At 40.7% G+C, this 25290-nt stretch overlaps 1 protein-coding gene across 3 annotated transcripts in view; it reads right to left on the bottom strand.

Annotated features, from left to right (window-relative positions):
- LOC116882221 (cytochrome c oxidase assembly protein COX15 homolog) overlaps window positions 1–25221 on the bottom strand; it is a 30508-nt gene extending 5287 nt beyond the window's left edge. The window contains exons 1-9 of one of the 3 annotated variants that reach the window (XM_032882491.1): window positions 25019–25218; window positions 23622–23812; window positions 21836–21958; window positions 21154–21340; window positions 18853–19020; window positions 15908–15989; window positions 14303–14457; window positions 12691–12804; window positions 11251–11663 (exon numbers count right to left, since the gene is read on the bottom strand). In XM_032882491.1, coding sequence (XP_032738382.1) covers window positions 11532–11663; window positions 12691–12804; window positions 14303–14457; window positions 15908–15989; window positions 18853–19020; window positions 21154–21340; window positions 21836–21958; window positions 23622–23812; window positions 25019–25108 — 1242 coding nt within the window. In that variant the 5' untranslated portion in view covers window positions 25109–25218 and the 3' untranslated portion in view covers window positions 11251–11531. Of the gene's footprint in view, window positions 1–11250; window positions 11664–12690; window positions 12805–14302; window positions 14458–15907; window positions 15990–18852; window positions 19021–21153; window positions 21341–21835; window positions 21959–23621; window positions 23813–25018 lie in introns of those variants that run through there. The other 2 variants (XM_032882499.1, XM_032882510.1) reach the window with 2 other exon arrangements.
- Between the last annotated feature and the right edge of the window lie 69 nt (window positions 25222–25290).

Here is a 25290-nt window from a genome sequence, read left to right as displayed (position 1 = left end):
AATTTTATGTATGTTATTTAATCATTATGACAGCCTTTCAGATGGATATTACTTTTTGTGTTCTTTTTATAAATTTATAAAGAAAACTCAGGATATCCTATGCTTATCATTTATTTCAATGTAAATGTATTTCTTATTTTTAATTTATTTTAATTGGTTTCTGAGTTTTTGTTTAGTGTATTATATCCTGTTTATTATTTTAATATTATAGGATCTAGGTTTGGCTTTGTTACTGTATGATTTTTCAGAGTTCTTTATATCAGTGTAAGAAGGACAAATTCTTATCATACTCCTCAGAAAAACTGAATATTTGCTGTTGGTATTGGTTCCTGTGCTGCTTTCATTACTCCCAGTTAACAATTTTAAATGAAATCTCATTAGCTAGAAACAGAGGCCCCTTATTCTTTGAAGGCCAATTATATATATTGCTTTCTCATAATCGTCTTACGAATGGAATCAATCTTGCCTTTTAGCTCTTAGTTTTTAAAGATATTTTTAAGATCCGTGTTTGTATTTCTGCGTTTTCAGTGGTTTCCCTGTGAAGATAATTATAGTTTCATTGAATTCACATACCAGCAGTTCCTTTGAATCTTAACCAACCAGTCTTCTTGATAACAGCAAAATGAATGTGAACTGTTTTTGTACTTTTATCATTAATGAGACAGGTCACAAATGTAAAAATCAGAGTCAGATTAAGAGGTGATGCTTTTATTAGTCTTACTATGGCACAACCCATCACTTTTTCTGAATTCTTGTCACTAGAACATAATGAAAATATGTATAATGCCCACGTATACGGCATTATGTTGACTTAAGTTGCAGTTAACTCTAGGTCAAATTATACTGTCTTTATCTCTGTACCTTAGCTCCTTGGATTGATTTTCCTTGGTGCAGGGAATTTAGTCACTTTCCAATAGCCTTGTCTTAATCTTTCATGTTATCTAAAGCATTCCGCCTCCTCTTCCGTCAGCCTGACAGCTTTCTTTAACTTGAAAGGCCTTGGGCAGTGATTATTAATATGTGGTTGATTGAGTCTGTCATGCACTTGCTAAACTAATCTTTTCAGGGATTAACATTTAGTATCACATCCCTATTTGTTGTTGAGGTGTAGGTGACATATAACATTGTATTGGCTTCAGGTGTACAACACAATGACTTGATATTTATATACACTACAAAATGATCACCACAATGAGTCTAGTTTTCCCCCGTCACCATATAAAATTAAAGTAACATGCAACTCGGTGTTATTGACTGTAGTCCCCATGTTGAACATTACATCCCATGACGTGACTTATTTTATGACCCCTTTTTCTGTCTTGCCCACCCTCCCTGCTCCCCTGCGCTCTGGCAACCACCAATCTGTTATCTGATCTGAGTTTTGTTGTTTCTTCTTTTGTGTTTTAGATTCTACATATAAGTGAAATCATACATTTGTCTTTCTCTGACTTATTTCACTTAGCGTAATACCACAGGGTCCATCCATGTCACAGATCGCAAGATTCCATTCTTTTTCTTGGCTGAACTCATATCCTTTTGTGTGTGTGTCAGGGTGGAGGGGAGTTGTGTACGTCTTCTGTATCTGGTCATCCATCAATGGGCACTTTGGTTGTTTCCTTGTTTTGGCTATTGTGAATAATGCTGCAGTGAACATAGGGGTGCATATGCCTTTTTGAATTAGTGCTTTCATCTTCTTCAGATAAATACCTGGAAGTAGACTTGCTGGGCCACATGGTAGTTACGTTTTTAGTTTTTTGAGGGACCGCCATACTGTCTTCCATTATGGCTGCACCAATTTATATTCACAATAGTACACAATAGTTCCCTTTTCTCTACATCCTCACCAATATTTGTTATTTCTTATCTTTTTGTTAATAGCCATCCTGACAGATGTGAGATGATATATCTCATGGTTTTGAGATACATCTCTCTGGTAGTTACTGATGTTGAGAGCATCTTTTCATGTGCCTGTGGGCCGTCTGTATGTCTTTAGAAAAGTATCTGTTTAGGTTCTCTGCCCATTTTTAAATTAGATTTTAAATTAGATTGAGTTATATAGTTCTTTTTATAATTTGGATATTTAACCCTTTACCAGATTAGTGATTTGTGAATATCTTCTCCCATTCAGTACGTTGCCTTTTTATTTTGTTGATGGTTTCCTTTGCTGTACAGAAGCTTTTTAGTTTGATACAATTTCATTTGTTTATTTTGGTTTTTATTGCCGTTGCCATTGGAGTCAGATCTAAAAAAAATATAGCCAAGAGTGACGTCAGGAAGTTTATTGCCTATGTTTTCTTCTAGGAGTTTCATAGCTTCTGGTCTTATATTCAAGTTTTTAATCCATTTTGAGTTAATTTTTGTGTATGGTGTAAGATAGTGGTCTAGTTTCATTCTTTTCCATGTGGTTCTTCAGTTTTCCCAACACCATTTATTGAAGAGACTGTCTTTTCCCCACTGCATATTCTTGCCTCCTTTGTTGTAAATTCATGGATCATAAATGCAAGGGTTTATTTCTGGGCTTTCTGTTTTGTTCTGTTGATCTATGTTGTCTGTTTTTATGCCAATTCCATACTGTTTTAGTTACTATAGCTTTGTAATAAAGTTTGAAATCAGGGAGCATGATGCCTTCACATCCATATTTACATTTTTGAAATAAAATAACTTCTATTTCTTTTTTTTTCTTTTCTTAATGTTAGTCACCAAACAGCACTTCGTTAGCTTTAGATGTAGTTTTCCATGATTCATTGTTTACGTATAACAGTGCTCCATGCAGTACGTGCCCTCCTTCATACCCATCACCGGGCTAACCCATCCCCCCATCCCCTCCCCTCTGAAACCCTCAGTTTGTTTCCCGGAGTTCATAGTCTCTCATGGTTCATCTTCCCCTCTGATATTTTTACCATTGTATGTTACAGACTTCTTTTCCCGGGCTGCTTTCAGGATTTTCTCTTTGTCACTAAGACTTGTAAATTTGACTATTAGGTGACGGGGTGTGGACCTATTCTTATTGATTTTGAGGGGGGTTCTCTGAACCTCCTGGATTTTGATGCTTTTTTCCCTTTGCCATATTGGGGAAATTCTCTCCAATAATTCTCTCCAATATACCTTCTGTTCCCCTCTCTCTTTCTTCTTCTTCTGGAATCCCAATTATTCTAATGTTGTTTCGTCTTATGGTGTCACTTATCTCTCGAATTCTGCCCTCGTGGTCCAGTAGCTGTTTGTCCCTCTTTTGCTCAGCTTCTTTATTCTCTGTCATTTGGTCTTCTATATCGCTAATTCTTTCTTCTGCCTCATTTATCCTAGCAGTGAGAGCCTCCATTTTTGATTGCACCTCATTAATAGCTTTTTTAATTTCAACTTGATTAGATTTTAGTTCTTTTATTTCTCCAGAAAGGGCTTTTATATCTCCCGAGAGGGTTTCTCTAATATCTTCCATGCCTTTTTCGAGCCCGGCTAGAACCTTGAGAATTGTCATTCTGAACTCTAGATCTGACATATTACCAATGTCTGTATTGATTAGGTCCCTAGCCTTTGGTACTGCCTCTTGTTCTTTTTTTTTTTTGTGGTGAATTTTTCCGCCTTGTCATTTTGTCCAAATAAGAGTATATGAAGGAACAAGTAAAATACTAAAAGGGTGGCAACAACCCCAGGAAAATATGCTTTAGCCAAATCAGAAGAGATCCCAAATTGTGAGGCGGTGGGGGGAAGGGGATATAAAGAGGTTCAGAAAGAAAAAAAGAAAAAAAAAAAGAAAAAAGAAACAAATAAAAAAAGAAAACCGATAATGAAAAAATATAAAAAGGAAAAAATATATATATATACATATATATATATATTAGATAAACTAGTTAAAAAACGTTAAAAAAGAAAAGGGTAGAAGTTAAAAAAATTTAGCAGAAGAAGAAAAAAAATTGAAAAAGAAAAAAAAATTAAATTAACTGCAAGGCTAAAGAATCATGGGGAGAAAGCCATGAGTTCTGTGCTTTGCTTTCTCCTCCTCTGGAATCCCGCGGCTCTCCTTGGTATTGAAACTGCACTCCTTGGTAGGTGAACTTGGTCCTGGCTGGGTTCCTTGTTGATCTTCTGGGGGAGGGGCCTGTTGTAGTGATTCTCAAGTGTCTTTGCCCCAGGCGGAGTTGCACTGCCCTTATCAGGGGCTGGGCTGAGTAATCCGCTTGGGTTTGCTTTCGGGAGCTTTTGTTCCCTGAGCGCTCTCGGTAGAGTTCCGGAGGACGGGAATGAAGATGGCGGCCTCCCAGTCTCCGGCCCGGAGGAGCCGAGAGCCCGGGGCCCCACTCCTCAGTGCGCCCTCAGAGAACAGCGCCCAATTGCTCCCGTCACCCTGGCCTCCAGCCGCTCTCCGAGCTGACCGAGCCTGCGAGCGGTTCAAGGTAAACCCGAGCTTAGAGCTCACTCCTCGGCTCGTCTCTGTAGCCGGCTTCCCCGTTCTAATACCTGTAAGCTCTGCGACACTCAGACACCCCCGATCCTTCTGTGACCCTGGGGGACCTGAGGCCACGCTGACCCTGCGTGCGCTTCACCCCGGTTAAGCCTCTGGAGCGATGTCCCTCAGCGGAACAGACTGAAAAGTCCTGATTTTGTGCTCCGTTGCTCCGCCGCTTGCCGGGAGCCGGCCCCTCCCCCCGCGGTCTAACTTCCCGTCGCTTTGGATTCACTTCTCCGCCAGTCCCACCTTTCAGAAAGTGGTTGATTTTCTGTTTCTAGAATTGCTGTTCTTCTTCTCTTCGATCTCCTGTTGGATTTGTAGGTGTTTGCAAACTTTAGATAAGCTATCTAGCTGATCTCCCGCTATCTGAAGTAGTCTCAGCCTGCTACTTCTCCGCCATCTTGACTCCTCCCCCTCATCTTCCCCTCTGATTTCCCACCCTTCATTTTTCCTTTCCTTCTAATGACCTCCATGCTATTCTTTATGTTCGACATAGAAGTGAAACCATATAATTGTCTTTCTCTGCTTGACTTATTTCATTTTGCATAATCCCCTCCAGTTCCATAACTTCAGCTTCTCACTGGTATCATCTAAATAGTTGCTCTCCCACCCCTATTCCTATGCTTTTGTTTTGCTTCTTGTCAGCAGTGAAAGACAAGTGGGTGGTATGACGTAGGGGAAAGAAGACTGGCATCAGGAACAGTAGACTTGGTTTCTTGTCCTGGCTTTGTCGTTGACTAGCTCTGGTATTCCAGGCAAGTCACTTACCCTCTCTGGCTCATTTCTCATCTGTAAAACAAGGTGGCTAGACAAGATGCTCTGAGGCTGGTTCCAGAGGAACTAAGGACTAACCATTGGCCTAAGGAGCTTAAAGGTGAGGGAGAATGGAGGAAAGTGATAGAGTTTTAGGAAGTGGATTTTGGTTTTTGTTTTGAAAGGCCAGGTTGCCCAAGGGAGCCAGTGGTCATCTCCTACTTTATCCATTGTCCCTGACATTAAGGTTGATGGGAATGGAATTTCCAACAGCAATCATTATATGTAAATTTCAGAAGATGAGATTTCTACAACTGGGATTTTAGAGGTCTTCTGTTAACCGCCTTGGTTTTATGGATGATGAAATTGAGGCCCAGAGCACTGCTAATATGTGCAAAGTTACAGTGAGTGGCCTCCTGGATTCTGTTTTCTCTGTTTTCTGAACTACGGATACATACCTTTGACAGCTGCAATGAAATTCTCATTGAGAGAATCTTCCTGTAAGATTGTGTATTTCAACAGAATCTATTCTTTATAATAGAGCTGACTGCAAGTAGCCAGGCCCAATCTTTAGAATTGCTTCTGATCTTCATGTGTGATTGCTTTGCTCACATTCAGAAATAAAATATGAAAGAAATACTTCATTAGAGGGGCACGTGGGTGGCTCAGTTGGTTAAGCCTCTACCTTCGGTTCAGGTCATAATCCTGGGGTCCTGGGATTGAGCCCCTCATCGGGCTCTCTGCTCAGCAGGGAGCCTGCTCCCCCCACTCCTTGCCTGCCTCTCTGCCTACTTGTGATCTCTGTCTGTCAAATAAATAAATAAAATCTTAAAAAAAAAATACTTCATTAGAAATAGCACTAAGTTGCGACTACATTTATTCTACCTTCTATATTTCTTTTAATACTTTTACATTTTAGATGTTTCTTTTAAACAATTTGCTTAATTTTGTACAATTTTCTTAACCACAGCAACTAAGCAATTCATCTGATGGTTAGAATTGATATTATTTAAGGTGTAAATGCCAATCAGATCTACCTCATTAATGAACTTGGCTGTAATTCTTGGGCAGGTCTCAGACTCCCTTACAGAAATAAAATGCTGTTCCTTTCTGCTGTCTTTAAACTTCTTTTCATACTAATTCAGAACTAGTATCTAATTTCCCTGTATGCTGTGGTATGTGATGTCCCTTCATTTGGGATCAAGAATTAAGGTAGATTAGCCACAGATCCTTCAGATTCTCCCAGATGAGCGGCTTAGGTCATGTGTAGTTTCAGAGTCTGGCCACTAGGGCCACATGCGAGGATTTGGTTGGTGTTAACAAAAAATACTTGTTAAAAAACAAGGACTCTTTTATTATATACTAACAGATTTCCTGTGTATTATTACATAAGTGCTTCCCATTTACTCTAATTCATTATTTCCAGTTTGTCAGTGCCATTATTAGAGGGACAGAGGAGGTCAACATTTGTTGATCATTTTGTTTCTCTGAAAGTCTGAGCACTAAGAAGAGCCTTTTATTTGTAAAATCAAGTCATTACTTATACTATAAGGACTTTTTACTTTAAAAGTGTATTCGGTCATGGCCTGCCATTTTTATAAAAACCAAAGTCGAAAAACGTTTCTGAGTCACAGGATGTTTATAACCATGCATGCTGATTTCAGGCAAGCCTGGGGACATGTCAGCTCCTGAGCCTCTCCTTTTTACGTAGTACCTGGGCTCACAGCCCCCCTGGCGGTCTACCACTCTGTTTCTCCAGTATTAAGGTAGCCCTGCTGCTTTCCCGAGGAGCCCCTCCTGCAGAGGATGTTCCTGAGTTTGGCCTGTTAAAACTGGTAGTGGTGCAGGCTCTGTACCTTATTAGCTTCACAATTTTCTCTGCAGGCAAGGATCCTAGACGAACACTCTGATTTTTGGTATTGCTGTCATTACGTTGTGTTTGAAATTCTCATTCCATGGTTCTCCTTTTGTGGAAGCCCTGATGTGTATGCCTTGTCTCCTCCATCACTTCTGCCTTCAACAATGAACTCTGCAGTGTTGCGAGGCATTTATTGTGACCCACAGCCAGAGAGTCCCTTCTTGCTTCAAAGAAACCAAAGGCTGCCTGTACTGCATCACTTTGGGGGGTTGCTAAGACTGTATGTTTTTCTAATGCTTCACATTAAGTAATTTTGCTCAATAGTTCTTAAAATTCTGTTAAATACTGTTAAGCCAGTGTCGTACAAAAGTGCAAGGCGTATTAGAGAGAGATGCATTGTCCCTCATGCTGGGACATGGGTATATGTGTTACATTGGCCAATATGGAACCCACCATTCATTCCAGAACTGGAAGGAATGCTATAGATCGGCTGGTTATCCTGACATCATGAGCATCACTCTAGGCAATAGCTAATCAATACCTCTTCTACAATGGACAACATTTGTCAGTGTAAGTTAAAGATAAAAAATTCTGGACTGATTAAAAAAGCCAGGTGTTTTAATTTCCTTTGATGTTTTAAAAACTGACAGAATTATTGACAGACTTAAAAATATTAAGGGAAATTCATTTAATCTTCTAGATATATGATGACTTATTTTGAAGGAAGTATCTGGGACCTCCGTCTGTAATTGTTCATTTTCCATTCACTCATGCAGTATTTGGTCTATGTCTAAAGCTGGGAATAATGCAAACATAATAATTCAGATAATCTCCATTCACCAAGAGCTCATAGATAGGCACACTACAGTTACATAGCTAAATGCAATCAAAATCTGTTTTTCCAGACTTACCTATTTGTAATAAAAGAAAAATGAAGTAAAACATTTGGAACTTGAACTTACTCTTTGCCACTTTGTTGGAGGGAACTGTAGAAGTCCTAGCATATGGCTTTTGGGGTTGGGTCAGACTGCTCTCTGCTGACTCAGTTATTAACTAAGGACAACCTCAGTCTGCAGAATCATGTGATGATGAATAAGAACCTGCCCCAGTCACCAGTTTCCTTTCTCTAAAGAATTCTATCTAGAAGAGGTGGTGATAACCAGTGAACACACTAGTAGGATCAGATTAAATGAGATGGGGGTGGGTAGAAATTTGGAGGGGATGGCAATAAGCCAGTCAAAACTTTCTAAGGTGCCTACGCTATTAGGGCCTAGACCAGTGGTGCCCAATTGCCTGCATGCTGAAATGACCTAGGGAATTTAAAATATATCTATTACTGCTTCCAGAGATCATGATTTAATTAGTCTTGGGTGAGGCTTGGGCTCAAGATTTTCAAAAATTCTAATGTGAAAAAAGAAACTACTTCTAACAATAGCATAAGCCCCAGGATCTGCTATTTTTTTTTTTTTTAAATCAAAGACAAAATCTAACTTCTGTTTTGCTAAGAACTGCTTGAACATGGTAACTGTAGGTCACAATGAAACTCACAGAATGTTGGACTTGAAAGGGAACGGAGATCATCTAATTGAGATTATAAATGGGCAAACATTAGGCTATTTATGGCTCTCAGATAGGTTTAGCCTGCATCATGTTCTAAAAACCCTGAAATTAGTTGCTAACCCACAAGAGCTTTCACATAAAAATCTAGATGTTCTGTTTCTTTAAAAAAAAAATCAGATCTGACAACTTGATCTATACAGCAGCAACAGGCCAGAGCCCAGCAATGGTTTAACCCCTTACCTGGGGCACCTGCTCTCCACTTTGCCACAGTCTTCACCAGCCATACCCTAGTGGGTGTTTGTTTTGATCCAACTCTTGCCTTGTACAAAACAAGAAACTAGCTTTCTGTTTTTTTTACCCACTGCTCCCAGCTCCGCGCATAAGGAAGCTCATTCCTTTTGCATGAAAGAGCTTCAACTTCTGAAGGACAGGAATCTTGCTCTCTCCAAATGTTCTCCTCCAGCTAAATACCCCTAGTTCCTTCAAGTCTTCCCTGTGGGGTATAGGGTTCTGGAGTCCTCACCATCCTGGTCCCTTCCTCTGGATACATATTTAGTGGTCCGTGACTTCCTTAAATGTGGTACCCATGATGAAACACAGCACTTGCATGGAGGTATTCTGAGTGTGGCTGTGACACCTCCATTGATGAAATCTGTAACACCACTGATTTTTTTTTATCAGCGTCATCACAACGTTGGTGCATGTTGAGCCTGTGGCCAACTGAAATCCCTATCTTTTTTATATGAAATGATATGATGCCAGGTTTCTCCACCTCAAACTTATACAACCTATTTAATTAAAATGAGGATGTTACATTTATAATGTTTAATTTCATCTTGCTGGTACCACCGTGGAACTGTTTTGAGTTGTGAGACTGTCATCTATATTACATTAGCAATGCTGGGTTGTTCCATCCTCAAATTTGATCTTTGTGATGCCTTTATCCAAATCACCAATTTAAAAAAATAAAGTTGAGGGGCACCTGGGTGGCTCAGTGGGTTAAAGCCTCTGCCTTCAGGTCAGGTCATGATCCCAGGGTCCTGGGATCGAACCCCGCATCAGGCTCTCTGCTCAGCAGGCAGCCTGCTTCCCCCTGCTCTCTCTGTCTGCCTCTCTGCTTGCTTGTGATCTCTATTAGATAAATAAAATCTTTAAAAAAAAAAAAAAGTTGCAAAGAAGACATCCAGATGGCCAAAAGACACATGAAAAAGTGCTCCGTATCACTCGGCATCAGGGAAATACAAATCAAAACCACAATGAGATATCACCTCACACCAGTCAAAATGGCTAAAATTAACAAGTCAGGAAATGACAGATGCTGGCGAGGATGCGGAGAAAGGGGAACACTCCTACACTGTTGGTGGGAATGCAAGCTGGTACAACCACTCTGGAAAACAGCATGGAGGTTCCTCAAAATGTTGAAAATAGAACTACCCTATGACCCAGCAATTGCACTACTGGGTATTTAACCTAAAGATACAAACCTAGTGATCCGAAGGGGCATGTGTACCCGAATGTTTATAGCAGCAATGTCCACAATAGCCAAACTAGGGAAAGAACCTAGATGTCCATCAACAGATGAATGGATAAAGAAGATGTGGTATATATACACAATGGAATACTATGCAGCCGTCAAAAGAAATGAAATCTTGCCATTTGCGATGACGTGGATGGAACTAGAGGGTATCATGCTTAGTGAAATAAGTCAATCAGAGAAAGACAACTATCATATGATCTCCCTGATATGAGGGAGAGGAGATGCAACATGGGGGGTTAAGGGGGTAAGAGAAGAGTAAATGAAACAAGATGGGATTGGGAGGGAGACAAACCATAAGTGACTCTTAATCTCACAAAACAAACCGAGGGTTGATGGGGGGAGGGGAGCTGGGAGGGGGGGAGGGGAGCTGGGAGGGGGGGTGGGGTCATGGACATTGGGGAGGGTATGTGCTATGGTGAATGCTGTGAAGTGTGTAAACCTGGCGATTCACAGACCTGTACCCCTGGGGATAAAAATATATGTTTACAAAAAATAAAAATAAATAAAAATAACTTGATAAAAAAAAAGTTGAATAAGACAGAGTCCTGTGAAATAGCAAGAGACCAAAAGACTAAAATTACAACAATTAATTAAACAAAAATTTGTTTACGTATCTGAATAGATGTCCATGTACTTCATATACCATCAAGATCATACTTTATCCATGAGGCTGTTTGGAAACGCTTTCAGGAACTGACTCATACTAGGTATTCTATTCATCTAACCTAGCGATGTAACAGCACAATCAAAAGAACTAGGTTAGTGCTTGATGAGTCAAAGTGGGTTACCAGTGATTTTCTCCTTTTCTAAGTACTTATAAGCCATTTTTCTACATACAGACATTAAGCTTGTCAGATTGCACCCTTTCCCCATTGTGAAAATCAGGATACCAGAAGACACTATTTCCTGCCGAAGGCTCTCTGGCTACTTTAGGGTGTGTGCCAGTCCTTCCCTTTGAATCTTTACCTGATGGAAGTGAAGTCGAGATCATAAAGAACTTCTACTTAGACATAATTCAGGACTCAGGAGGTCAAGGAGATGAAGTGGTGCATGTAGAATCAAAAGTTTGCCAACATTAAGAAATCTGAGACAGTCTATTAAGCAGCAAAGGCAGATATTTCTTTATCTAGTACATTAAACATGATTTTCAACAAGAAAACCAAATTTACAAATATTTTTAAAAGGACTCTTAAGTTAAACATACTTAATGACACTCTTGATCCAGTGACTTTGTCAAAAACAGACAAAGAATTTTAAATAACTTGACCAATTTGGTATGCCAAGGTCATCCTTTTAAGAGGAAAACTCCCAAGTTCTGTGCTCTCTGATGAGCTCTCAAAAGCAATTTCAGTCCTAGGAAGCTGATCCTCTGAGAATTATTTTGGGACTCTTCGGAGTTCACTCATGAGCCAAAGGGCAACACTGAGCAGAGCCAGGGAGCCTGACTGGTGAGTGGCAGCCAAAGGAGTTGGAACGTACATCAGCAGAGTGCTAATGCCCAAGCCCACCTGTTCCAGAGGAGAGAATGCAGTAAAAAAAGCAGGAACCACAAATTCAGAATTGACATGACTGGGCATGGACAACCAAATACATACACCTCCACATTCTCTCATCAAAACATTAAAAATACGTATTTTTAAATTTTCACAAGTAAGTATACTCAAAACAGAGGAAATTCAAACAAAACAGATAAACCTAAAATTCTCCTTAATAATCCTTTATCCTAGCCCAGCTACCCTCCCCAAAGATAGTCATCAGTTTCCATACACTCGTACTTTTGTATCTGTGTTTATAAAGAAACATACTTTTGTGCTTTAAAAAATGGGGTTGTTCTGTTACTTGCTTTTTTTCACTTAACAATGTATGTCTTGAGACCTTATTATTTTAAACTGCTATACAGTATTACATAGTATGTGTGTACCACTGTTGTTTATTTAGGTGGTTTCTGGTTTTTCTGCTATCACAGCAATTCTACCATGAAAATTACTTTGTACACAGGTCTTTGTGCCTTAGAATATTTCTAGGGCAGGCACTAAGAAAGTCAATTTGTTGGACCAATGGATTATACATTTAACATTTTAAAAGCTATTGTCAAACTGCCCTCTGAAAAAACTATACCAACTCATGCTCTCACCAAGAATATAGGAAGGTATACCATTTTCCTAACCCTATGCCAATGCCTGATTATCTTTTCAAAAAAAATTTTCCCCCAATCTGACAGGCACAAAATGGCAAGCATTGTTTTAATTTGCTCCTCTCTGGTAACGAGTGAGGCTAAAGACCTTTTCATGTTTATTGGCCACTCATTGTTCCTCCTGTGAGAACTGTGTATACTGATAACCCTCATTTTATTTTCTGAGTATTCTTTATTAAGATAAAAATCTTAAATAAAATAAATAATACATAACATTTATTAGAAGATATATAAAGAGATAATCAATATTATAAATACTGAAAATATTTTCTCCTAGCCTGTCACCTTTCTTTAACTTAGTTTTGGGGTCACCCTAAGACCAAAAAGGAAGTGGTTTGTACCTGTGTATATGCCAAAGCTAGCAAAGTTGCTGCGGCCATCTTAGTCCTTCGAGGAAGGGAGATTCTCCGGGAGAGGAAGTAGAGCACTGTCACGGCTGTAACTGAAGTGATTCCCTGCGGGACGAAGCCCTCTCATCAAGAATCAGGAAGAAATGCTCCACCCTCCTGCTTTCTGTTTGTCCGCTGCATCTCTCCTCTAGGACCAATGAGTCACCCTGAGGGTTCCTTGTCCCAGACCCAGAGAACCATCTGTGGCTCCTCCTATAATTACTCCTTGGTCTCCTCCATGCTCTTCTGCTTGCCACTTAAATGCTCGTGTTCTCTGAGGCTTTACCAGCAGTTTCTGTACCTATTGCTCTACACACTCTCTCTTCTCAAGTGGGTACCTCCCTCCCAGGTGTGGCCCTCACCTTTGAAATCACTCTTTGCATCCTAATGCCTCATTTTACCTCCTCTCTAATCTTGTATTTTTAAAGCAGGGCTGACCCCAGCACATGAAACTTATTACCTTCCTGGGCTGTGAGTAGAGGAGGTAGTGGTACTGGCAACTAGGCTAAAAACAAGCCCAAGTCTCATTTCCATTCCCCACTCTGGCAACAGGATCTCCTCCCCCACTTCCATGATGTCAAGGAGAATGTTTTTCTATCATTTTCTGTATCCACTTTTCCTTTCAGCGCTGTCCATGATGACAATTCAACTGGACTTTACTTATTACAAAATGTTGTTGCTGGAGGGGCCTGAGCCCAAACAATGTAACTGGCCCAAGCCCCAGTGTTGCCTTTGGGGATCTGAGGCCTCTGGACCCCTCTTTGGGTGTGCTTCAATCATCACATGCAACACACCTCAATCTGACAACACCCTCCATCTCCAGGCCGATGCTCATTTCAATAGTCCCATGTCTGGGTGTGTCTTAAGCATGCCACAGAACAGACTTTGGGGTCTTCTTTACCTTCATTCCTATAACCCAATCTTCTATTCCTTAGAGCCTCTCTCTGATCCACCATTCTCTTCAAGCCCTGCTCCTCCATGCAGCCTAGAGCCCCACCACTCTCACCTGTATTACTGCAATGGCCCCTCTGCTTCCTGCTGGCCTCCTTGCTGCCAGTCTTGCCCTGCTCCAGTGTATCATGCCCAGGCTACCAGGCCACTCTTAACATGACCCCAGCAGGCCCTTAATATCAGCTTAATTAAGATGAGAAATATTTATGATGCTCTTAGCTCCCTGGGGTTTTGGGTCAGCTCTGACAATTATGTGTTCAGCAACCAATGCCTTTGCCCTCTCTTCTCTACTCAGCCTCATTTCCACTAAAATCACTCTCCTTTGTGTGTGTAGGATTGAGGGATGTTATCCTTTGACAGATGGTAAAAGGCACATGTGAACTTGAGTAAGACAGTATTATCCCCAAAGCCAGAATTTGGCTGGAACAGGTGTGGATAATTAGGACAAAAACATCCCATCAGAGAATCGGTGGGAAATTTCTTCTAAAAAGCAAAGGAAATCTAGTGCCCACGGGATTCTACCCTCTCAGGGTTGCCATCAGTGCTTCAGACACCCCAAAGCCTGGGAGAGGCTCCCTGGACTCAGCAGCCGGTAACCACCAGCCAGACTCACCAAAATCCGGTGATCAAACTGCACCATGGTGGGATTCTCAAAAACATTCTTCAGGATGGGAGAGAAGGTAAAGAGATCCTCTGGGATCCAAGATTCTCCCATCTTCGGGAAAGAGTTGTACACAAGCCCAGCATCCAGCCCTGCCACAAAAGCCCCTATATTCCAAGGTAAATGGTAAATGGTATTTATTAAAATGAGATAGAAAAGAGCTCAAATGCTAGTTCTGCCACAGAAAAAGTCATTATCCCAGAGTTAGACAAAAGATCTACAGAAGGGGTTGTCAAACAGAGATTATACATCAGCATCACCACGGGAACTTAAAACAACACAAGTGCATTCTCACCTTGTCCCACTGAAGATTCTGCATGTCTCCCATAACTAGAAGCTCTAGAGCAAGGCACATTGGATGGAAACACTCCCTTAGTGATTTTGATGCCCTCTTTATCCCACTACAAACGCCATCTATTCTGGAAAGGCTCTTCCCTCGGATACCTGCATAATTTACTCCTTCATTTCCTCACATCTCCACTCAATGTCACCTTATCAAAGAGATCACCCCAATGATCCTGTGTAAGACAGCACTTGCCCAAACTCACCTCTATCCCCTTATCCTGCTTTATTTTTTTCATAGCACTGAACACCATCTGCCGTATGTTTTCATTGTTTATTATCTGTCTTCCCCAAGTGCTCAAAAAAATGTTGAGTGAACACAGAAGTGAAAACATTTATAAACTAAATATTGGATAAACATATAAAGTATCCATGAGTTAATGGATGACTGATCCATTATTTATGATCAAAGGAGGACTCAGGGATGTTTAGATCACATTCCTTGTTTTTAAAAATAGCACATATAAAGTCAAAATTCATGTTCTTCCATCAAAAATGGAGGGAGGTGAATCACTGGTTTGATGGTTTTCATTGGAACAGTGCTACTGAACAGAACTTTCTGTGACGATAGAAATGTTCTATATCTGCCAGCCAACACAGTAGCTACTGAGCACTTCAAATGTGCGTAGTGTGACTGACGAACTAAATTTTACATTTTATTTAATTTTAATTAAGCTTAGACAGGCATGTGAGGCTAGCGATTAATGTACTTGATGGTATAGTACTCGAGCAAGAGAGGTAGGGTAGAGATGCAATTTAAAGAATGAAAAAGACCTGTATCAGTCTCTTTGCCCCAGTGAGCTCCTCATCTTAGGCCACCTTTGAGGAAAGGACTTTTCTCCGATTTACACCTAGCCTTTGCTACCTGCCAGGTACTTTTCTAAGCATTTCACGTGTATCACTCATACTATTACTATCATCCCCATTTTACAAATGAGATCAGTGAGGCTCAGGAGGTTACACAGCTTGCCCAAGGTCAGAGAGTTCATAGGTCATAAAGCCAGGATTCGAACCTAGGCAATCTGGATCCAGATAAATGCTCAATATTTGTGTTCAAATGACTGGGAAGCAGAGTTTTTGGAAGGGAGGGAGAAACAGAAAACAGAGAAGGGAGATGATGGGTATGGAAAGGCAAGTGTGAAGGACAGTGTTTGGCACGAGAGCCCCCCCCGAGTGGAGAACAAAACTAGACTACACGGGATGTGAGGGTCCTACCTGAGAGTGCGGTAAGGAACACCAGGCCTGCTGTTCCATGAGCACATCGCCTCAGCCACAGGAGCTGACGAGTTTCAGGCAACTAAAGAAAAGAAAACCATTCCGATAAACTGTACTGTAGGGACTAAGGGAGACAGCAAAGATCTCCAAAGCCAAACCCTAGTGACAATCTGAGCTCAGATCTTCTTTGATGGCCTAAATAGGTTAAGCAGTCCCAGCAGATTTTCTGGTCTAACCTGCATCATATTTTACTACATTTATACATTTACTGTCTGTCTTCCCTGCTATCCTATAAGTCTGGTGAAGGCAGGAAATGCCATCTGTTCTGCTTAGAGAAGTAATCCTAGCTCAGGGCTTGGTATGTAAGTACTCAATACATACCTGTTCAATAATGATTTGCGTTGTTCAAGGGAAAAATGCTTCACCATGGTTGAAATGATGTGCCTTAAGACACAGGACTAGATTTTCATGTTGTTTGTGATATTTCATGTTTAGCAAATATAGTCAGAATCAAAACTGTATGAAATCCCTAAAGTTGAAGGGCACCCGGGCGGCATAGTTGGTTAGCTTCCAACTCCTGGTCTCGGCTCAAGCAGTGATCTCAGGTCATGAGATCAAGCCCTATGTCGGGCTCCATGCTCAGCCCAGAGCCTGCTTGAGGCGTTCTGTCTCCCTCCCTCCCCTCCTGCTCCTCTCTGCTGTGCGCACTCTCTCTCAAATATATAAATCTTTAAAAAGAATGGGGCACCTGGTGGCCTGGGTGGCTCAGTGGATTAAGCCTCTGCCTTTGGCTCAGGTCATGATCTCAGGGTCCAGGGATCAAGCCCCACATTGGGCTCTCTGCTCAGCAGGGAGCCTGCTTCCCCCGCCCCCTCTGCCTGCCTCTCTGCCTACTTGTGATCTCTGGGTCATGATTTCAGGGTCCTGGGATAGAGCCCTGCATCAGGCCCTCTGCTCAGCAGGGAAGCAGCCTGCTTCCCCACCCTGGCTCTCTGCCTGCCTCTCTGGATACTTATGATTTCTGTCTGTCAAATAAATAAATAAAATCTTTAAAAAAATAAATAAATAAAAAATAAAAAGAAATCCCAAAGGTAGAGATTCTTGCATTTAGTGTTTTCATAAGATCAAAATTTTGTTTTATTTTTACTATAGCCAACTTCTGATACTAATCAGTGAATCAACAAATAATTATTAAGAATTTTATAAACAGATTACCATAAAGATACAAAGGAGTTAAGTCAGAGTGCTGCCCTTCAATGGTCTATAATCTAGTATATGAAGAGTGAGCTATCATTACTAAGATACCATAGGACCATCTATCAGAACTTTAAAAATAATCAATTAATCAATTATTAATTATTATCAATTATCTGTTGCCATCCAACAGAACTTTCTATGATGATGGAAATGTTCTATTATCTGCAGTGGCCAATACGTGCCTAATGAGGACCTGAAATGAGGCCACTGCACCTGAAAATTAAATAAAAAGTTAATTTTTTTCATTTAAAAAATTTTTAATTTATTTTTAATATTTTATTTACTTATTTGACAAAGGGAGACACAGTGAAAGAGAGAACAGTAGGGGAGTGGGTGAGAGAGAAGCAGGCTTCCTGCTGAGCTGGGTACCCGATGCAGGGCTCAATCCTAGGACCTTGGGATCATAACCTGAGCCGAAGACAGACACTTAACGACTGAGCCACCCAGGTGCCCCAAAAGTTAATTTTTTTTAAACTTTAAGAAAATAACTGCTTTTTAAAATATAAATTTATTTAATTTTAATTAAAATTTAAATGGCCACATGTGACTAGATACTGTGTTGGAGAGCACAGCACTACATGTTTGACTATCATCTCAAATCCTTTCTGCAATTAGTGGAATATGAATAAATAAGAAGAGAAAAACAGTTGATAATTAAAAAAGTCATTGGCAACCTTTCACAGTACCATTTCCCACAGAGAATGTTTAGGAGTGTGTGGGTATATGTGTAGGCATGTACAGAGTGCCATGTACATGGGTGTCTATATACAGAGGTGAGTGGGTGGGAACGCCAGATGACAAGAATTTAAAGAGTGGGTTGTCAGCAAGTACAGTTACACATTAGGCAATTCATTTGAGAAGCCCAGCTTTGAAAGAGAATAAGAATTATTCCAATGTAGATTGTCTACTGTACCAATGTTTTGACCCCATCTGGCTTCCCTGTGGGGATGACTGCCAAGTCCACAACTCCCTTCCGTACCGGAATCAAGGCTACTGGCTCCAAGTACCTATTGGATAATTCTACTTAAAAGTCCTACTGTCATCTCAAACTTCATTCCATCAACAGGTTATCCAGGTCAACCATAACTTCAATACCTAAAATAATACTCATTTTTAGAAAAACTAGTATTTTCCTTTAATCAGCATACAGGAAAATACTTTCAGGCAAGATCACAAGAGCAGACTTGTCAGACTTGATGAATGGTAGGTCCCCACCCAAAGAACAAGTAACTCTCATGGCTCTTGTATACCCTCAGAGGTCCAGAAACAGCTCTCACTCTGGCCTTCCTCACGGCTAGCCACCATTCATCTAGGAGTCAGAAGTGGTTGGGGGGGATAGCTCTTGTTGCAACCCCTTCCCACCATTCCTAAAATTCATGTTTTCACTTTTCCCAGTAGGCAATGCTGACAGGATATTTGGGTCCTGTACTAAGTTTCCTTTGAATGCATTGCTCCAGCTCAGAAGAATAATGGTACGTTTCACTATGCAGTTCCAAAGCCTTCCAGAGTCTCGAAGCTCAATGTTGCGGTCATCTTTGGTTATACCTAATTGCTGGCAAATTGGTAGATGTTACTAAAGGAATGTGTGCGTGTGGATTGATAATTTCCCATTAGAAGCAGAATTTCTGTTCCTCTGACCTTGTCAGCATCTGTGCAGATACACTAATAATATAGACTGACGTTTTTACCTTGTGCTGAGGTAGCAGCAGTGAGAGCGAAGTCCATAAGCTGGCACAGTAAAGAACAAGAGCTGATCCCAGGTGGGCAGCGAGGCGGTACTGACTGACTCGAGGGATGTCATGGGAGTCTGGTTTTTCTTCTAATCCACTTTTCACCATATACCATCCCAACAGACCCTGGAACCAAAAACACAAGAGGCAAATAAAACAAGGCTGGATCTGTCCATTCAACTATACTAGGTGAGAAAGTGAGTTGTCAGTTATCGGGAGTACTCCCCACCTGACCTCTCATTTCCATACCTTCCCATATCCCCAGTACCTCAGGAGTCATATCCTACCCACATTTTCACATATAGCACCATAAATGCTTAACCACTGTTTAGATTAATATTTTATTAAAGTGTAAGCCAAATGTAGAAAAGTACACAGAAGCTTATCTACAAGCAAAACCTTAAAAATACTTGATATAATTTAACATTATGTAAAATGAAATGTCAGTAAAATATAAGAATAAAAGGAGAGTTTTTCTATAAAAACCAGATTTAGTGTTTTGGAAAAGCTTTGATAAAGATAACTGCTTAAAAACAATTACTGTTGAGTTAGTAGGAATAGACAATTATAAAAGTCTTGCATGCGCTGGGGCACCTGGGTGGCTCAGTGGGTTAAAGCCTTTGCCTTCGGCTCAAGTCATGGTCTCAGGGTCCTGGGATCCAGCCCCACATCGGGCTCTCTGCTCAGCAGGGAGCCTGCTTCCTCCTCTCTCCCTGCCAGCCTCTCTGCCTACTTGTGATCTCTGTCTGTCAAATAAATAAATAAAATCTTTAAAAAGAAAAAAAAAAGTCTTGCGTGGGGAGGAATCATAAAAGTCTGTAAGGCTTTGCTGGCAGATGGCTTTGCAAATGTCTAAGTTCCCACTTCTCTTTTAAGGAAAATGAAATGAAATGGTAGTTTATGGGGATGCAAGAGATCGGAAGTTAAACTCCAATCAGAGAAATCAAAGAACAGGCCTTAGTTCTTTGTTTAAAAAAAAAAAAAGTAATGAAAGTACATGTTTAAGCTTAAAAGTTCAAGGTACGTATTACTCTGATACCCTGCTTTAATTTTTTTCAATTCATACAAATGTCTGTTTCACTTGTATCAGATAAGATACAGCCCTTTCAACACTGCCCTACCAAGTCAGTAGAAGCATGTCAGAGAGGTAGGGTTCACCTACCTCCTCTTCTTCCTTTTTTTTTTTTTTTTTTTTTTTATTAACACATAATGTATTATTTGCTTCAGGGGTACAGGTCTGTGAATCATCAGTCTTATACGATTCACAGCTCTCCTATCTCTTCTAATAGATCTCCTCAGGAAATCTTTTAGGGCATCTCTTGCCCCCTTCGTGATTACCCTGGATTCTACTTAGCTTGATTCCATCTGCATAGGACATTGGAAGACAAAGGAGTATATAGTGTGATTTGCCAGCTTCACTTTCTTCTTCCCATAATCCTATGTGCCATCTTCAAATTGCTGCCTCCCTGGGAGTCTGCTTTAGGGTGGTTTTGGTTTTGTTTTTTTTCATTCCAAAATAAACTTTCACTTTGTTTAACCAACCCTTCCCTAATTATTGTTAGACTTTTATTATGTCTCTTTATCTCTTTCTATGGTCTCTATTTTTTCTCTTCCATCTCCCTCTTTAATTCCAATAGGTTCTTACTATCTTTGAGCTCAATTAACCAATTAGCTTCTTCCTGGTCAAATTTTGATGTTTCTTTAATGCTCTAAGATGCTCTCTGAGGGCCTTTAATTGTGACCCAAATACTCGTATGTACCTTCTCTCATATTCCTTTTTTTGGATCTCAGTCTCAGCAAACCCCTTAACTGTGGGAATCTTCAAATTTGCTTCTTCAGCCATTCTAGCACAGGGATTCCATTCCCCATCTAGCAGACAAGTCAGAAAAGAAGAGACAAGAACCCAGGAAGAGAGCCATGAGAGGAAAGAACCTCTTGTGACTTAAAAATGTATTAACCGAGTGCTTACTAATTCCAGGCACTAAACTAACTACTTTATATGCATGATCTATCTTATTTAAGTCATACAAGCTAACCAGTAGGCACTAAGATTATCCCTATTTACAGGTAAGGAAAGCATTGTCTGCAGAAGGTAGAGAACTTACCCTACTAAGTGACAGGGCTGGGCCATGCCTGTAACACTAAAATTCATCCTCTTTTCTACTCTGTTATACAGACTCAGATTCCTTCCTTAAAAACAATCCCAACGAGGGAGCTCCTGGAAGCATCTCTGGCTTCCCAAACTTGAATAAATCTTACCTGGAAGCAGACTAGCCCACATAGGGCAAGAACACGTCCTTTCATGCCATGGCTGAGCCAGCCCTTTCTCCAAAAGTAGGCAGCAGGCAGGATGTATGCGAGGCCCACAAGGCGACCCCACATTCGGTGTGAGTACTCCATGTACCAGATGAACTTGAACTCAGCCAGTGTCATATCATGATTCAAGCTGGGTGAAAAGGGAAGTCAAAATAGAAAGAAGAAACATCCTGATTTTTATTTCCAGACAGAATGCAGGAGCATTCTCAGTTTCAAAGCTTGAAATGAAAGGTCTGCCTTCTTCCTCATCAGTGATGTCAGGATCACTTTGGAACTGGAGGTTTAGAGTAGGAAGCTCACTAAACATTAACTGAAGCAAATATCGAGAAACAATGGAATCTCACCATACTAAAATGTTTAAATAAGCAAAAGATTGAAAGGGCCTCGTGGGATATTTACTTGATTTTCTATTATACTTACTTTTTAAAAAAATATTTTATTTATTTATTTGAGAGGGAAAATGAGTGAGAAAGAGCGAGAGCATTAGTGGGGATAGAGAGAGAAGCAGACTCCCCTGCTGAGCAGGGGGCCTGACATGGGGCTCAATCCCAGGACCCCAGGATCATGACTTGAGCTGAAGGCAGATGCATAACTGACTGAACCACCCAGAGGCCCCTATACTTACATTTTAAATTCCGGAAATTGCTGATATTTTTGGAATTCTGTTTCCCATTCCTCTTGACTAGTAGGTGGCTTCATCTCCTTTATCAAATGCCAGTCTACCATTGAAAGGCCAGACTCTGTCAACCTTAAGATAGGAAAGAAGTGTGTGTGATACATGCACACACACACGTGCACACACAATGCCGGATTTCTCATAAATGGTTTATAGAACCAAATGGATCTGAACTTAACCCCTCTAAAGGTAAACATATCATTTTAGTGTATTCTTTTTTGACACCTTGCTTTCTTCTTACTGCTTAAAATTTCACCAGAAACAGCTGCCATCAGATACAAATTTCTTTACTCCTTGTTCTATCGATCCTTTAATTCAGTTCTTTTTACTTTTTTCTTTTACTAGCATTCTTTAACAGGTAAAATCAACCCTTAGAGCAAAGAAATGTGCCCTCAATGAATAAGTGACAGAGGGATTATTTACAGAGGGAAAAGAGATTTGTTGCAGATATAAAACAGTTTAGACTCTTGAGTGAATTTAAAGCTAATAAAACTTAAATTTGTCACAATTTCCCATAACAGTCTATATAACATACGGTATTTTGAAATAAGAGTACAGGGAATGTGGAGAGAATTTGAGGAACACATACTGTATTAACACCAGAAGGTATTTTCACCAAAAGGTGTGTGTCTCTAAAGTGAAAGCCTGATTTAGGTCGGAAGCAGCAAATGTATAAGATGAACCTGGAATATCTTATCCACAAAGGAAAGAATTTAGTTACTAGGATTCTGTCCAAAAGACTCAGGAGGCAATTTGAAGAGGCTCTCATTGACTAAAGACGGAACAATTTGACCAAATCATCAGGGCAATGGATCGAAACATCAAATACACTTAAACCTATGAACTTATAATACTTAAAACCCAAACCCTTTATTGATCACCTTTGGAGGATGCTTGGAATCCAACTTATTACTTTCAAAAATGGTAAATTAAGAGGAAGATTCAAGTATTTATCCTGCCTTTCTTATAGAAACTGTACCTTACAATAACAAAATTGTTGATGAGGGCAAGTTTTTCTTTAGAGTTGAGCTAATAAAATATTACAGTTTTGCAACTGTAATAAAATCATGGATCTAGGCAATGATCATCAATGGCTGTTGGCATCTCTAATGGACACCAGATATTTATGAATGTCGTAATCACTTGTGAAGTATTTTGCCCCTGCTCCCAACCTGAATCTGATCAAGCAAAAAGTGGTTTACAGGAAATACTGGGGATTTTGGGACATGTTAAACACCACCACAAGTATGCAGTTAACAAAATCCAGACTGGGAAACTCCATAGGACCAATCAGTTACATTTCTTTAATAGAAAAAAAAAAACAAAAAACTACATGAAATGGGGGAGGGAGGGAGAAGAATCCACAGATTTAAAGGGACCCAAGAGGCATACAATACAATTGTGATCCGTTTATGTGCATTTAATTCAAACAAACTGTTTTTTTTTAATTTTTGAGACAAACTTGAAAACTGTTTGTAGAGGGAAAATATATACAAATAATGCACAGCAAACAGGTAAGACCTAAACCAGGCTTTATGAAGGGCTCCCAATAATAACTCTATAAACTGTTCTATGGCAGGCAAGCCCTCAGACATGTCCCACTTTAGGCCTCAGTTTCTACATATATAAAATGAGGGAGTGAGACTAGATGATTCCCAAGGTCCCTTCCCCCTTGGTCATCCTGTGCTTCTACCGATGACCCAAAGAGCTGACTCGCTACAAGCAAATTACTCACCTAGTCACTCCACCAAGAATAACTGCTCCAGCCACTGTTCCACTGCAGACCAGGAGCCATCGACCTACCACCCGCTCAGCAGCTTTTGAGGGAAGGGACACTGTACCCCTTCCAGATTGCAAAGTTACTTCAGAGATGGTGCTGTACTGCCCTGGCCTCAGGGAGCGCCTGATCCCACAGCTGCAACCACACTAAGGATCAAGACAGACAAATTACAACTGGCGACAGAGGGAAAGGCCTCAGTCCACTGTTCTCAAACACAATCCCACTCTGTTTAGACTGGAGTACCCTGTATGGCCACATCTCCACTGCTTCTGCCCTAGTAAATCATCATCTCCTATCTGGATTACTGCATCCAGCCCACAACTGGCTCTGCTCTAGTTTTGCCTCACTCCAATCCATTCCCACACTACATGACCCTTCTGGTCTCTGCATACTTCCCCCAGACTTGACACCTAGATATGGATTATTTTCTTTCTTGCTGAATGGGATGCTCCCTGCCTCCTTACTGAGAATATCTACAATACATCTCAGTTCAGATGCCACCTCCTCTGGGAAATATTCCTAGATTCTCCTGGGTCTGCAACAGGTCATTCCCCCAGTACACTGTACCTTTCCTATCTCAGCCCTTAAAACATGATAATGTACTTCAGGTTTATTTGTTTCCATCTCCCACTAAGCTGAGTTGCAGGACAGAAGTGTCTGGTCAGTCTGGCTCTTTGTCTCCTGACACTTTTGTTCCTAACACAGTTCCCTTACACAACAAGACCTTAATAAAGATTTGACAAATGAATTACAAATGAATTAACTGTGCTTTCCTCCAGGGCAGGAGCCTCTTGGTATTTATCTTTTGCTTCCCAGCTCCCAAGACATAATAATCACTCAATAATTATTTGTTGAGCGAATGCACGTCCTCTTCTGACTCTGTCCCTGAGTCTAAAGATTTGTGTTCTGTTTCCTAACTTCAGTGAACTTAAATTAAGCGTCAATTTCCTTCTCTGTGGAATGGGGTTATAAGTTCCTTACCTGGCTACGTGGGGACTTTTAGCAAAAACCAAATATATAGGTAAAAATTACTGAGCTCTTACTATGTGCTAAACGCTTGCTGTATATGAAATTAGTTAACTCTTACCACAACCGTACGAAGTAGGTATTGGTATTGCTATTCCCATTTCACAGATGGAAGGAACTAAGGCACAGAAAGGTTACTTAACTTGGTTAATACCATATAGCCAGTAAGTGGCAGGTCCGGATCCTACCTCAGGAACTCTGGGTACAAAGAAATGCGCTGTGAATTTAAAGGAACTACGGGAATGTGATGTGGGGTTATCTGTTATCTTTCTCCTGACTCTCGACTCCTGTACGATTCCGCGACCGAGTCCTCTGCGGTGCAATACCTGGGTTCTAGGCGCCGCCCTAGGAACAAGGAGCCGGAGACACGGGCTCCCCACCAAGGCCTTCAGGGGCGGAGAGAGTAATCGCTGCATACTGAAGACAGTGCAAAGAAACCACGTCCAAACCCCAGCTCTCTGTGGTCTCCTTTCTCCACCACTGAACAAAGAGACACTTCCGGGTCACACAGCGTGACCCCTCCTTCTCAGAAGGCAAGAAGCGACTGCGACTGCGTCAGCGACTCTCCTCTCGCGGGGGCTGCTGGGTCTGGGTGTCG

The sequence above is a fragment of the Lontra canadensis genome, unplaced genomic scaffold, assembly GCF_010015895.1.
Source record: "Lontra canadensis isolate GAN:19392208 unplaced genomic scaffold, GSC_riverotter_1.0 scaffold3, whole genome shotgun sequence".
In the NCBI taxonomy this organism is placed as follows: domain Eukaryota; kingdom Metazoa; phylum Chordata; class Mammalia; order Carnivora; family Mustelidae; genus Lontra; species Lontra canadensis.
This window is presented reverse-complemented; position numbering and strand designations above follow the sequence as displayed.